The following is a 14482-nucleotide window of genomic DNA, read 5'->3' on the forward strand; positions in this document are numbered from 1 at the left end:
CAAGAGTGAAGACTGTTTGCAGTGCACAGAGACGCACTGAATTTCAGCCAAACGCCTTTGCAAAGTTCAGCGCTGGCCCCGGGGCTCTGTTAGCAGCACGGTGTGGTGCAGCTTCATCCAGCTCTGACCTGTGCTGCTGAAACCAGCTGGGCTGTAATTGCTGCCCAGCGCACAGGACCAATGGGTGTATTGCACTGACCAGTGGGAACAGCAGGAAAGCAGTCTCACCCGGAGCCACGGGGCAGGCGACAGCCTGTGGAAAAGCCTCATCTCAGAACACTGCATGACTCTCAGCTCTTTGCCCAGCACTGCAGCCACGGAAATACTTCTGTGCTCACTGGATAACTGCTGCTGATGGAAACACACCGCACTTTCCATTTTTTTTTAGTCTCTGTGGCCTAAAACTCTTCCTGAGCTCAACCACAACCATCTGTGGCCCATCACAGCCGTCACTCTCCAGCCAAGCGCAAACCAAGCCAGCAGCTCTCAGCGCTCAGATGAGGCAGCATCGGCAGCACTCAGCCTTACCAGGTCATTTAAATTATTAAAATAAGCAGGAGCTGTGTGGGATGGGTGCTAGAAAGCAGTTTGTATTTCATTCTTCCTTTCTAATGAAAGCAGAAAGCCGTCTGACTTTGAAAGAGCTTTTGCACCTCAGCAAACCTCATACCTCTGAGCAAGGCTGCAAGGCGAGGTCGGGCACGTTCCGGTCACAGCGTGAAGAGAGCCGGAGCGGTGGAAGGAAGAAGGAAAGGAGGGAAAGGAAGGAAAGAAGGAAGGTCACTTTGGGGGGGCGGCAGCACCGTGCCGCTCGGTGCCGGAGCAGCGCGCAGGGGTTGCAAGCAGCCGGCGGCCGGTCTGACTGCGGGAGGCGGAGCGCAGCGCGGCCGCGGAGCCGTAGCTCATCATTTGTATTTATTTGCACAGACCTCTCACAGCCTGAACGCCTCGTTACTGGGCGCACTGAACTGCTTCCCTCTGCGCTGATTCTACAGTTACCATGGAAGCGCTCTGAGATAAACTGAGAACCACGCTGTGCCACCACGGCCGCCACCGCCCGCCCGCAGCCGTCGGGCAGAACTCGCGCGCACAGCCCTCTGCGTGCCGCGGAGCCGGGCTGACCGCCCACAGCGGGGCGGGGCGGGAGCGGCGCTAAAATGGCGGCGTAGGGGCGGTGCTCCGCGTGGCCTCGCCATGAAGCTCATCATCCAGGAGACGTACGAGCGGGCGAGCGAGTGGGCCGCCAAGTACATCCGCAACCGCATCGTCCACTTCGCGCCCGGCCCCGGCCGCTTCTTCACGTTGGGGCTGCCCACAGGTGGGTGGCGGCGGGACCGGGCGGGTTGTGAGGGGCTGACGGACGGACGGGCTGACGGCATGGCGTGTGTCCGCAGGCAGCACGCCGCTGGGCTGCTACAGAAAGCTGGTGGAGTACTACAAAAACGGGGACCTGTCCTTCAAGTACGTGAAAACCTTCAACATGGACGAGTACGTAGGTGAGTGGTTCGCGCGCACCCCTTGCAGCCGGGATGCAGCGGGCGCTCCGCGCTGTGCCCTGGGGCTCGGAAGCAGAGCGAGGGCGGGACGAAACGCGCATCGCCAGAGGGACGCGATGGGCGCCGTGTGAAACCGCGTGAGAAGCAGCGCGGTGTCTGACCCGCACCGCACAGCCGGCCGGGTGCTGAGCGGCCGAGGATCCCGTTATCGCTGTAAGCGGAGATAACGGCTGCCGCTTTGCACCTTTGCACCCGGGCTGTGGAGCCGGCCCCGCAGGCGGCCCCAGCGCTGTGATAGCGGAGGGATGGTTCGCTCTGGGAGCTGTGCTGAAATGGGCTCTTCAGAAGGATGGCTGGAGGGAGCCAAGAGCTCCAAAGGTGAAAAACTTGCAGGGTAATTATTTGCCAGTGATAAGTTATATACTGAGCGAGAAGTTTTTCCGTAAGCAGTTCAGCAGTGTCAGGAAATGGGCAGTTATGTGGGTTTGCAGCGTTCGAGGAGAAAACTGAAAGCAGTAGGTTATTTCCCAGACTTCTCTGTTGGTTTTTAAATCATTTTTGCTAATGCCAACTGGGAGGTGGGCTGGAAAGGCAGTAAGAGGTGAGGCGCAGCGCATCCCTGCTCTTCTGGAACATCCGCTGTGTGTTAATACAAGGACACAGAACCAGAGAATCACATTACGGTTGAAGAGGACCATCATGATAACCCAGTTTCAGCCCCCCTGCTGAGTGCGGGGTTGCCAAATGTTAGGCATGGCTGGTGTAATTTTACTTATTTGAGGAAGCAAAACTTCTGAAAGTCGAGGGAGTTCTGCAAGACAGATGGAGAAAACAGCTCTGTTGCCAGAGGCACCGCAAGCCTGTGTAGGTGTTCTGCATTACAGGTGATGTTTTTCTGGCTGGTCCCAGCCCTGTGCGTGCTCTGTCAACAGGTCTCCCGAGGGACCATCCGGAAAGCTACCACTCCTTCATGTGGAACAACTTCTTCAAGCATGTTGATATCTCGGCAGAAAACGTTCACATTTTGGATGGAAATGCAGCTGATCTACAGGCGGAGTGTGATGCGTTTGAGGATAAAATCAGAGCAGCTGGAGGAATTGAACTCTTTGTTGGAGGTGAACACTTGAAGGACTGGCAGTCTCTATGCACTGTCTTTCCTCCATCTCTCTTATTTATTATCTGGAGAAGACAAATAAGTCCAGGGGATGTGCAGTGAAGGCACCCCGTACACTTCTACTGAGTGCTCGTGTGTGCTGGTAGCCTTGTTGTCTGACATCTCATTCCGCTGCTTAAATGTTTGAATTCAGGAAGGGAATTGCTCACAAGGTGGTGAGCTGGAGAACCAGGCAGGGCTTGAATTTTATCCACTACAAAATGTGTTACAATAATTAGGGTAACAGGAAGCTGCTAGAAATAGTTATAGCCAACACAAGCAAGCTTTCCCCATCAGTTTGCCTTTAGATTCTGCTATCTGCTTTGCTTTGTTGTTGTCCCAGTGCAACTGAGAAAGTCTCTGACTTCATAAGGAGCTTTTGCTACCATTACCTCTCAAACTGTCTCTGTCACAGGTATTGGCCCTGATGGTCACATCGCCTTCAATGAGCCTGGATCAAGTTTGGTGTCTAGGACACGAGTGAAGACCTTGGCTATGGACACTATACTGGCTAATGCCAGGTTTTTTGATGGTGACCTCTCCAAAGTCCCCACGATGGCTTTGACAGTTGGAGTAGGCACTGTCATGGATGCCAGAGAGGTTAGGAAAACAACAGACACTACATACAGCAGCTCTAGAGCAGGGCTTTCTGAAATAACTGAAGGTCATCTTGGAGCAGTTATGCACCCTGCTGGTGTGAACCAGCCCACGTTTTTCCTGCCACAGACAGCTGAACACAGTCTTCCTTTCTTGCATCCTGTACCACTACAGAAAGGCTCTTAATCTGCTTAATCTGCTTTCCAGTTGGTTTTTTTTTTTTTTGCTCTGCTAACCCTAACATTTGTGGAACCCTGCAGTACAGTTGTGATTGCAGGGAGCTGGAAGGGCTTTTGGAGAATGGCTTCAGTTAAGGAGCTCATCTGGTGAAATAGCTACAAGAACCTCTGTCTGACTCAATCTTATACCAGATGATGAAAGGCAAATGGAATAGCTTTTCACTGCACCTACACCTTGATTTGTACAAGTTAAGTCTGTATGTAGGTACCTAATCGGAGCTCAAAGTGTCCAAATCCCTAAAATTAGCCTCCAGGCTATGATAAATAAAATGTAGCTAAAGCAAACAGAACTTGTGACTGACTTCTGGGGGCATGACAGACCTTACTCCCCATTAGGGACTGGGCAGCTCTTTATTAGTTGGTGTGGGTTTGCTCTCAGCAAGTCTTCTGGACTCTAACTGCCATCTTCTTGCCTTGGAATCCAGGTGATGATTCTCATCACAGGAGCCCACAAAGCCTTTGCTTTGTACAAAGCCATCGAGGAAGGTGTCAACCACATGTGGACAGTATCTGCCTTCCAGCAGCACCCCCAGACCGTGTTTGTGTGTGACGAGGATGCTACGCTGGAACTGAAAGTTAAGACAGTGAAGTACTTTAAAGGTGAGTCTGTGACCAGGGCAGGCAGTGGTTGCACTTCTTTTTTCAGTGGCAGAAGCCATGATTTTTGTTAAATGCTTGTTTAATCTCCCAAAAACTCCCAAAAGAGAACACTCTTCCAAGACAACAGCTGAAACGTAGAGCACTGAGGCTGTCAGTCACTTCTCACTTATCTCTGTGGCTGTGGGACAAAGGAGCACGGATTTGACTAACCTAATTTCATTAGCATGCAATGAATGAAAATTTTGCTTTATTATGTCTACTGAAGTCATCTTTTTACCTGCCACATCAGGTTTAATGCTGGTTCATAACAAGCTCGTGGAACCCTTATACAGCATGAAGGAGACAGAAGCACAAAGAAGCCACTCTAAGAAGCCTTACAGTGATTGATCTCTCACTGCCTAGAGTAACTCTGAGCCATCTTTTTATGTAGAAAACCAGCTGCAAAGAAAGGGAATTGCTGCAGAAATTCATCTTGTTTGTTCTTCAATTAGCAAGTACCTGCTTTAATTAACCAAATGAGGATGTGATCCACTGTGCTGTGTTCCACAAATCTCCACCAACGTATTCTCTGAAGGCAAAACCAGTGGAGAATCAGTTGTTTAAGCAAAGAGGCAGTTATAATTGGACTGGAGGCACCAAAACAAATGTGAAAACACAACGGGTGGTCACTTTGGAATGTATTCTTTGCAGTTCTGTCAAACACATCTGTGTAGCACTGCCCCTCAAAATGCTCTAAAGTTATACTCCCATAAAACGGGAATGGTTCTTGTTCAGCCCAGAGAAGGGAAAGTATCAGCACAGCTTAACAGTAGCCTGCTTCATAGCTATGAGTAAGCCATCTAGAAATAGAAACAGTGCTCCGCTGCAGTGCACAGGAGGAGAGATAAGGGACAGTGGGGCACAAAATGACATTGACATTGGATATAATGAGAACGTTTCCCTGTGAGGACAGCCCAGGCAGAAGAGACAGTTACAGTTCCACAGAGGTGTGCAGTCTCGATCTGATGGAAGTTTTCAGGACCAAACTGCCCTGGCTGAGCCCAGCATGGAGCCAGATGTAAGGAGATCCCAACAAAAGGGATGCAGCAATTCCCAGTGCAGTGCCATTAATGCAGTGAATGGTTGGCTCATGAATCTGTGATTTTCTTTGTTGCCACAATTCTAAAAGAGGCCTTATACATTCAGTTACGAGGTACAACTTTATATGCAGTGGTGCTTTATGATCTTCAGCAGGGTAGATTTCTTCACAACAAACATAAATTCTGTTTGTGCTCCTTGGTGCTCTGTGACTGGTGTTGGGCAGAGCCTGAGGCAGCGAGTTCTCTCTCCATTTCATGTGCTTCCAGGAAATGTCAGGTAATCCTCAAAGGAAACGTTCTGTTCCCTGAGCTCAGCATGCGCTTAATTACAAAGCGCCCCCACAGAGGTGGGCAAGAGCCTGAACAGCCAAAGCCCATTTGGTCCTTCTGTGATCTAAACAAGATCATTTGGTCCTTCTAAGATCTAAACAAGATCAGTGCAAGCCAGACTGGGGAGCATGCGTTGTCTTTGTCCAAGAAGTTTGTTATAGAGCTGTTCATCTATAACTTTGTACAGTAAAAGTGTTATTTTTCTCCAGTTGCTCTGACTGTACGTGTTGCTTGGTTTCTCTGCGAAACATGGAACAACTTATGTGTCTGAATGGGAGCTGTCATGGCATATTTGAGTAGCAGCAACAAAGCCCAAAAGGGTGTGTTGTTCTGAACAAGGCTTTCTGTCACCCAGAACCAAGAACTGGAAGAAGTAGCTGCTGTGGCTGCATACCTTAAGGGCCCAACTCCTTGGCTGCTCTCTGCTGGTAGGCGTCCCACACAACCGGCCGGGCAGGCAGTGGCTGTCTGTTTCCTTTGGGCAGGGTGAGGGGTGGGGAAAGAGTGGGAATTTCTACAGGAAAAAGGAGGAGGTCTCAGCTCCCTACCAGTACCATCAAATGTCTGTAATTAAGCACAGTCTGTGTGTGCACAGAAATGAGGAGGCATCGTTCTGTGAGAAGAAAAGTAGCCTCAGGGAAAAAACTGTGCTGCGTTAGTGGCATTGCTCGCCTGGCCCTGATTGATGAAGACAGGATGAGGTTTGAGCTGTTCTGCCTCTGCACTGCCAGCTGTTTGTCCTGTGAGCACACTCACCTGCTCAGCTGTTGGGGAGAGGCTCAGTCCTTCTGTGCCTCTGTTAAGCACAGGAGCTGCAGCCCAGGGCCGCTGAGTGCCCAGCAGCCACAGGAACATTGGCTGCTGCTCTGCACCTCTGTCCTTGGAGAAGGGACCTGCACTGCCTCTATACACCTGAGATCCAGCAGCATTGCCTCCAGGCAGAGAATGATAAATGCACACTTCACCCTGGGCCAAGCACTCCTTGTCTGCCCACGTAATCTGCACAGCAAGAAAGTGCTTTCCAAAGCAGGTTCCTGGTCACGGAGTTCAGGTGCTGTGTTAACAATTGGGGCAGAGTGCAAACTACTGTGGGAGTGCAGCACAAAGCTGGCTGCATCCCACATGTTGTTTCCATGGCAGCTTTATGACTGCCACCGCATCCATCACTTACAGGCCTGATGTCCCCCAAAAATCCAAGGTAACTTTGCTCTGAGAGCACCGAGCCTACAGAAATGTGCCAAGTTCCCTCAGCAGGATGCCCCAGGCATCAAGCTCACACAAAAGTTTTGAGCTCTGCTGCGTTCACTTGAGACCTCGAGTGTCTCAGCCCTGCAGTGTAAGAGCACCAGAGCCCAGCACCACAGCTGTACCACACACCAACAGCCAACACGAGTGCCATAACGAAGACAAACAGGAAGACAACTGTATTTGCTGTCTTAAAGTGAATTTAGTGCATGTGAAAGGTGCAGGAAATACAAGTAAACCATACACAATGTAAACTTGCTCTACACACACCATCCTACAGCCTAAATCAAGGCAGGAAATCCACCCTTACTACTTTAATCACTGCCAATTCGAATAGAGACTTTTCCTCTGCAAAAGGAACTACATCAACACTCATTTTGGCCAGGAATTTAACTAAAATTTATTTACTATCAATCAAAACCGAGTTTGAACAGTTTTCAAGCTCCTGAGCTATCCATCCAGACCTGCTGTTTGCTTTAAAGAGTTTGAATTCCAAAATAAATTTTTAGATCATTCTGTAAGCAGGAAAAAAAAAAATAAACCAGTGTTTCTCTCCAGCAATTATTTCCATGTTCCCAAAACAGCTTGCTGAGCTTTTAGGGGAAACCATGTTTTTTGAAATATGTAAAGGGCAAGAACAGCAGAAATGAGGCATCTGGCCCAGAACCAAAAGCATCAACTAATCAAATTCCTTACAAGAAGATTCTGTAAACAAGTTAATGTCTGGTGAGAAAGAAATTTGAATTCTTTAAGGTACTAAAAATTATCACTGATCCAGGCTGTCTATGCACAGAAACTGTCTGGTATTACTTTCACTGACCAGACTCAGATCACCCTTCAGTGCTCAGTGAGGACTGGCAGCGAGGCGCACAGCACTGCAGCACTCAGCAGGGCGACCCCGACTCCAGAAGCTGTCAGTCAGTTCTGCCAATGCGTTCAGTGAAGAACACGGGCACTGCAGCAGCACAAGGAGTCAGGGATCAGCGCCTTCGCTGCCACTGCCAGCAGAACAGCAGTGAGCTGCTGCCACAGAAACAGGCAGGAAATGCAGGAGGCGGCGGGCTCAGCCCCTGAACACAGCCCTGTGCTGCTTCACAACGCTTTCCCTTCCCAAGCAGTGTAACTAACAGCTCCAGAGCGAGCTCTGCACCTGGAATGGCGCTGCCCCTAACAGCGGGAGCCAGCTGACATCCCTGGAAGGCAAACCTCCTCAGGAGGCCACTCCAGAAACATTGCTGCCATTCAGGAGCTGAACGAGGGGCACCTCTTGGTGCAGACTTCCCATTCTGTTCTCACTTCTTGGTTGCGTTTCTCTTTATCACTGGATGTTACTATTAGGACTTTCAACAGGAACCTTGACCACAGGGTGCGTAAAATGGCCTCCTTTGGTTCTGGCAACAGAAGGGTTGTGCAAGGATCCTGCAGTGCAAGGTGCTATTGTTCTTCTATGGCATCAGAGCACTGAAAATCAAACAGCTTTGACAAAAAAAGGAAAGCATCTGTCTCTGGTTTCTTCAGCATCTGTTGCTAGAGAAGAATACTAGTTTTCATCTTCCCAGAACTCACCATCAATTTGCATAGCTTGAAACAATCTGCAAAACAGTCACAAATTTACATCAGAATAGGAAATAAAGTAAAAAGAAAACATAAAAAAGCAAAAGCAGGTTTCATAATTTGTATCAGTAGCATACAACACTCATGCTGCAGTTCCCAAGGTCAGTTAAAAGAAGCCACTTTGCATTTGTACAGCGCTTCACAGAGGGTCTTACAGCACCTTATGGACACGAAACGTCAAGAAATCTTGGAAAATAATGATCCAAGCTGCATTAAAAGTTACCAGCATGCTGCAATTCCCAGTTGGTTTTTAGCAGCATATCAGCAGCAGCCAAGCCTGCCTGCTCCAAACAGCTGAGTGTCACCTGAGCAGACAGCGCTGGGCAAACAACTACAGCACAACAGGGGGAACAAAATGAAAGAGTATGGATTTTTGTTGTGAAACAGTTCATCTTTGTCGAGAGAGGTAAAAGCTGAGCTCCAAGGACAGCAGGAGACACAGGGAGAAAAACAGGAAAATTGGGTAGGAAGTGAAAAAATTGTTGTTGGGAGAGGAAAAAGTGCTGAGAAAAGAGGTTCAAGAACAAGAGAAAATCCCACCAGCCACACTGATGGACAGAAGCAGAGCAACGAAAACGCTGCTGTTCTGGAATGTGCATCTGACAGAACCCAACAGCAGCAGTGCAGCACTGGAGGAAACACACGGAGACACGTACCGATCAAAGCACGGGGAAGACGGGTCATTGAAGTGCTTGTATGGGTTCACCCTGGACAGGGAAGCCATACAGAGCCAGCAGAAGTACTGCATGCAGCCAGTACACGTCATTTTGTTACAGCCATCTAGTTTCTGGCAGGGAAAAGAAAAGAAACAATGAGGTGTTTGCACGTCAGGCCTCAAAACCACAACGCTCACGGCTGCATCGTGCCCTGACCATCACAGCAGTGATGTTTTCCACAGCTGGGAGAACTGGGAGGTCGCAGAGTCGAGGCTCAGCTGTGGCACCCCTGGAAACTCCTGTTTATCTGAAGCTATTTGTGTATTACCAGTTGCAGTCTGTAAAGGTCTAAAACACCCCTCTGAGCAATGCCACCATTTTGCCAGTGGGCAAAACAGCTCACGGCCCCGACTATAAACCATGACCTCCCTCTCTGTATACTGCGGACAGAAGGGCAAAGGTCTCTTTGCCAGCTGCTAGAAATGTGCTTTCACTGGTGAGCTCAGACACTGGGAGTAAATCTCTGAGCTGATGCAAGTACAGAATGACTTTGCCTTTTGCATTCATTTCCATCAGGAGTTACTGTGATCCCAGCCTCTCCCCCTCCACCACCACTCACCTCTATAGGAGTACTGCAGCAAGGGCAGGACTTGGAGTTCTTTTCCAGCCATTCTTTGCTCTCCATCTCCTCGAGAGCTTTCTGGATCACTCGTTTGCCATAGCGCTGCTCCAAAAATCTTTTGGTTGCCTCATCGGCTTCTAAATATTCATTACGCAAATCCATCAATTTCTCTGCAGAGTGAAACAAAGAAACAGCTTTTGCACTGCATTACAGGAAGAAGTACAGCTAACAGCATATAAAGCATTCTCACAGGAAACCAGCATCGTTCATTAAAGAGTAAAACATAAGAATACGTAAGAAAATGAATATTAAGACCTCTGCCCCTCATTCAACAGCTTTACAGTGCTTGATCATAAAGAGAAGTTCAGTGAAATCAGAACAAGTCTAAGATGTAAATTGAACTGAAAACCAGAAGTTTTTTGTTCTGAACACAAAGTTATTGCCATGCCACTTGATTCCAAGGCCACGCGGCCCATGAAGTGTCACCTGAGCACGTACAGAAAGAGCAGAAAGAAGTGGATTCACAGGAAAGGGTAAAAAAGGGCACAAATAAATGAAGGCATTCTGCCCTCTATGGCCTCTCTGAATTCGGCAGTCAGTAGTTCAGGGACTTCCTGACCTGTGCAGTGCCAAGAAAGTGGGATCTTTTAATCGCCAGCAACAGACCTACCTAAAGGAACCTGTCCTAGCTCACGCACCAACCAGCCTCCCTGTTTAAATTCTGACTTCCAGCCTTTTTCACACGACACCCAGTTAACTGCTTCGGGGTCCATTCCTGGCACGCAGTGACTCACCTGCAGTGATTTTACACGGCGAGACCCCATGGTAGGTCATCTTGCACAGAGTGCAGAACGCATAGTTGCAGCAGGAGCAGATGCCCATGGTGCAGCCCGGCTCCTGCATGACGGGTGTCTGGCAGCCCGGCCGCGGGCAGTACACAACGTCTGCCATCAGGTCCAGGGTGGACTGCAGCAGCAGGCGGTCATAGCGTGCAAACAGCTGCTCTCCGACCAACTCCTTCACCTAACAAAGACCAAGGGAGGATTATCTGCCTTTGGAACTCTTTTACCTACAACAAGAAATGTTAAATAGATGAAAAAGTGCAGCTGGCGTGAATTCAGTCTGGATCCTCCAAGTGAGGCCACAGAATTACTCCTAGAAAAGCTATTCTGGTAACAGTTAAACACTCAAAAGAACAAACACACAGCACCAAATAGGAGGGACATCAGTTCAGGCCTCTGACCAATGCCACCGCTCTGCCAGCAGGCAAAACATGCTCCCCATGATCCAGCTGTAACCTGGAGGAATGTGTGTGGCTCAGAGAGAGGATTTCCCTGGGTTGCTGTTAAAAGCCAGACTGTGCTCCACAGTGCTGGGCTCACACAGCCCTCGCCGCCACCGCTCGCATCCCTTACCTGACCAGGAGTAGCAACAGAAGAACACTTCGGTTCTGGACAGTTGAGGCAGTGGACCTGACCATCCCTGATCTGAATTTCAAAGTAGTCCTTCAGGCAAGCTTTGCAGTACACGTGGCTGCACTCGGTGAAGTACATGCATTCCCTGCCCAGCTTCTCACAGAAGCAAATATTGCACAAGTACATCTTACTGTTAAAGCACTTCCTTCTCTGAGCCTGATCAAAATCCAGGATCTCCCGAATCAGGCTGGACAAAGATTCCACGTCCTGTACAGCTCTTTCATCAATTTCTTCTTCAGCTGCAGCACAGCCCACTGCACCACCACAATCCTCGGCATCCTGAGGGACCGAAGGTGTCCTGCCCTGTGTGTTTCCTTGTTGGCACATTTTTAGCTCGTAAGGGGAGGAAATGTTCAGGTAACTCAACGTTTCTTCCTTCAGAAACTGCATCCAGGCAAACAAGACCACGCAGCCTCGGTTCTCTTCCCACAGGTTGTCTAAATGCTTGCAAAGAGCGCTGAGCTAGGAAAGAAAAAGCATTTCAGGTTTCAGTGAGCTCTGAGAACTCGTGGCAGCCCTCCTCCCTCTCCCATGGTCCTCCTTTAATGCAAATTTACATCTCAAATCCCAGAACTTTTAGGTAATGTGTAAAAGACATAAAAATAACGTTCACAGACTTTGAACTCTCAGAAGGGTAAGCAAGTAAGAAAAGAGCCAAGTGAAAGCCAGGTGTCATCACATAAGTCTCAATTTTAGTTGCATCTGCCATGTTGACATCCAGCAGAGCGCTGCCAATTGTGCACTCACTCACGACCACAAAAGCTCTGCTAGAACGTCAGAAGTGGTTCACCAACCTGTGCTGGGGAGAGCCATTTGCTGCTGAGGGTAAACGCAGGCGGGGAGGTGGATGGGTAGTCCGGTGGGAGCTCAAAATTCAGCACAAGCGGAGGCAGAAAGCAAACGGTGCATTCAAACCCCCTGCCCTGGGGACTCTCTGTGGAATTGCCTGAGCCAAAAGCAATGGAGACAACGTGAGACATAACAAAAAGATGAGAACCAAAGGATGGCACAGACGGCCTCTCTGTCCGTTTGATGAATTGCTCATTTTAAAATCATTTATTCAACCCTAAATAAGGGTGCATTAAGCGCCATGAGGTTGTGTGGGGTTAAACCCATAAACAGGAGTGCTGTGAAATACCAGCAGGAACCGAGGACAAGGAAAAAAACACCCCCAGGGGAACAATAAATACATGAACTTAATTACCCCAAAGAAATGCTACAACTCGGCTCGAGTTTTGAATCTCAGTGGAGAGGCTGCATCCAAATGGTGAGAGTGCCCACCCTGACACAACCCCAGCAGTGCCACAGACACAAGGAGGGATCCCACACAGCTCTGTCAGCTAAATATTCCTACAGCCTATGAGAGCATCTGAGAAGGCCCCAGGAAACTACCTGGTGAAAGTCAGCTTAAAGATAACGGAAGCCACCACAACTCACCGCTCACAAAAACTTTGAAGTTTTGGGGCAGCTCCAAACAAATTCTGGTTTCTCCTCCTTGTGCTGACTCGGCTCTCTTAAACTCATCTTCCTCATAGATGCTGGCCAGCGCCAGCAGCTCATCCTCCTGAGCTTCTCTGTCTTCTGAAGACATTTAAGGTGTCTGTGGGGTTAACACCGCTCTATAGCATCAACTGAGTTCAGCATCCCATCCAAACTGCGCGCCTGTTTGACACCTCCACAGGAAGAGTCAGAAACCAAAGCAGCCGATACGAACACAGAACGCGATTACACTTCTTTTATGAATTGAAAAAAAAAGCGTTGGTAACTTTACAGAATGGGAAACACCGACAGAACGTGGAGGACTTAAAAAGCAAACGGCCGTCAGCGGCTGAGAACAGCTGCAAGAACAGCAGCGAAATACAGCAAAGGGAAAAGCGGCAGCGGGACATCGCACAGCGACTGGAAGGGAAAACAGAGCAGAAAAGAAGAGAAACGCATTAGGAACAGAATCGCTCGAGCAGCGTTCCAGAAAGGCACGTTTACGACAAAGTTTCTGAATACCTCCGTAAAAACTCCGAACCCCACGCGGGCGCCGCGCAATCCGGCCGGCAGGGGGCGCTGTGTGCCCGGCACAGCCGCAGCGCCGTCCCGCAGCGCTCCGCGCCTCGCGCACAAAACGCCGGCCGGGCTGTCAGTGCACGGCGCTGCGGCACCGCCCGGCTGCGGCCACGCGCACGGAGCCGCGGGGATCGAAGTCCCCCCGCCACAGCTCCGCCAGACGCCGCGCCCGGGAGGGTTCGCTGAACGGCCGCCGCGGAGTCCCGACCCGCTGCGCCCCGGCACCGCTCCCGCCGGGCAGAAACGTAACCGGAGCGAGCCGGGAACAGAAAGCCTCCCGCCGCGCTCCCGCACGGGCGGCACTGAGTTCGGAGGACGCGGTGACGGCTCCCGGCGGGGCCGCGGCTGCACGGGGCGCCCCGCAGCACCCGGCCGACCCCCCGGCACCGCCCGCTCTTCCGCACGGCCGCCCCCGGTTACCTCAGCCGCGTGGCGGCCGCGCGGCCCGAGGGACGCGGAACGGGGCGCCGCCGGCTCCGCAGCGGACGGGACGCGCGAACCGAAAAGGACCGGCGGAGGGCGGAGGCCCCGGCCCGGCCGCGCCGCTGACAGCGCAGAGCGCCCGGCTCCGCCCGCCGTGCTCCGCCCCCCTCCCACAGCGCTCCCCGGCGGCCGGGAGGAACGCGGGGTCCCTCGCGAGGCGCCGCAGCCGGGCGAGCGGCAGAAACAACTGCGCGTATGGACGGAAGGCACCGCGAGCAGCGCTGCGGAACGGGCCGCCGGGTGCGGCTGCGCTCCCCGCCCGCAGAACGCCGCCCTCGCCAGCTGCAGCTGGGCTCGAAGCGCCGGCCCGGAGCTCAGCTCAGCCCCGCGGCCACGAACTCATCCCGCCTTCCGGGGCTGCTGGCGCTAAGGAGACGCTCACACCCCCCCCCCCCCCCCCCCAATCAACGGCTTCAGAAAGTTGTCCAGTAGAATCCAGTGCATTTATTTCTTCTAACAGCTGAACGGTGTTTCAACTTCGGCTTTAACACATACAAATTAATGTTTGCAAGTTTAATGACAATCAGTACTAGAAGCAAATTACTGCATAAACTCATAGAAAAAATGCTTTGTTCCTGAAAAAGAAAAACAAACATTCCAAATGAAGGCCTCAGGGAAGCAAGCAACACCCCCTAAAGAGTTAGGAACACAGCAGTCAGCGCTCAGTGCGGGCAGCCGGGCTGCAGCCCTCATCCTTCCTACAAGCACCCACCAAGCTGCAGACAAGGCTCACAGACTAACCAGGGAATCTAAACTTGGTGGTTCAGAGCACATTCACGCCTGAGCTGTTAGGAGTGCAGTCACTATTCTACATCTCAGGTAAATGGATTTGATT

At 50.8% G+C, this 14482-nt stretch overlaps 2 protein-coding genes across 4 annotated transcripts; one reads left to right on the forward strand and one right to left on the reverse strand.

Moving 5' to 3' along the window:
* Positions 1 to 1145: 1145 nt before the first annotated feature.
* On the forward strand, positions 1146 to 5705 carry GNPDA1 (glucosamine-6-phosphate deaminase 1). Its single transcript, XM_042881641.1, has 6 exons — positions 1146 to 1318; positions 1395 to 1496; positions 2429 to 2611; positions 3065 to 3249; positions 3911 to 4085; positions 4375 to 5705. Exons 1-6 carry the CDS (start codon positions 1195 to 1197, stop codon positions 4470 to 4472), a joined length of 867 nt encoding a protein of 288 aa, XP_042737575.1. The 5' UTR covers positions 1146 to 1194; the 3' UTR covers positions 4473 to 5705.
* Positions 5706 to 6921: 1216 nt separating this feature from the next.
* Positions 6922 to 13641, reverse strand: RNF14 (ring finger protein 14). Of its 3 annotated transcripts, none has more exons than XM_042881639.1 (8): positions 13585 to 13641; positions 12544 to 12706; positions 11901 to 12052; positions 11047 to 11568; positions 10426 to 10654; positions 9629 to 9801; positions 9010 to 9140; positions 6922 to 8331 (listed from the first exon to the last, which is right to left on the reverse strand). In XM_042881639.1, exons 2-8 carry the CDS (start codon positions 12695 to 12697, stop codon positions 8280 to 8282), a joined length of 1413 nt encoding a protein of 470 aa, XP_042737573.1. In that variant the 5' UTR covers positions 12698 to 12706; positions 13585 to 13641; the 3' UTR covers positions 6922 to 8279. The 3 variants fall into 3 exon arrangements, with proteins under 3 accessions (XP_042737573.1, XP_042737572.1, XP_042737574.1); XM_042881638.1 differs by having other exon boundaries at positions 12544 to 13005; positions 13585 to 13618; XM_042881640.1 differs by lacking the exon at positions 13585 to 13641 and having other exon boundaries at positions 6922 to 8200; positions 8306 to 8331; positions 12544 to 13182.
* Between the last annotated feature and the right edge of the window lie 841 nt (positions 13642 to 14482).

This window comes from Lagopus leucura, unplaced genomic scaffold, assembly GCF_019238085.1.
Source record: "Lagopus leucura isolate 7727_CA_CO unplaced genomic scaffold, USGS_WTPT01 Super-Scaffold_100030, whole genome shotgun sequence".
NCBI classification, from domain to species: Eukaryota; Metazoa; Chordata; class Aves; order Galliformes; family Phasianidae; genus Lagopus; species Lagopus leucura.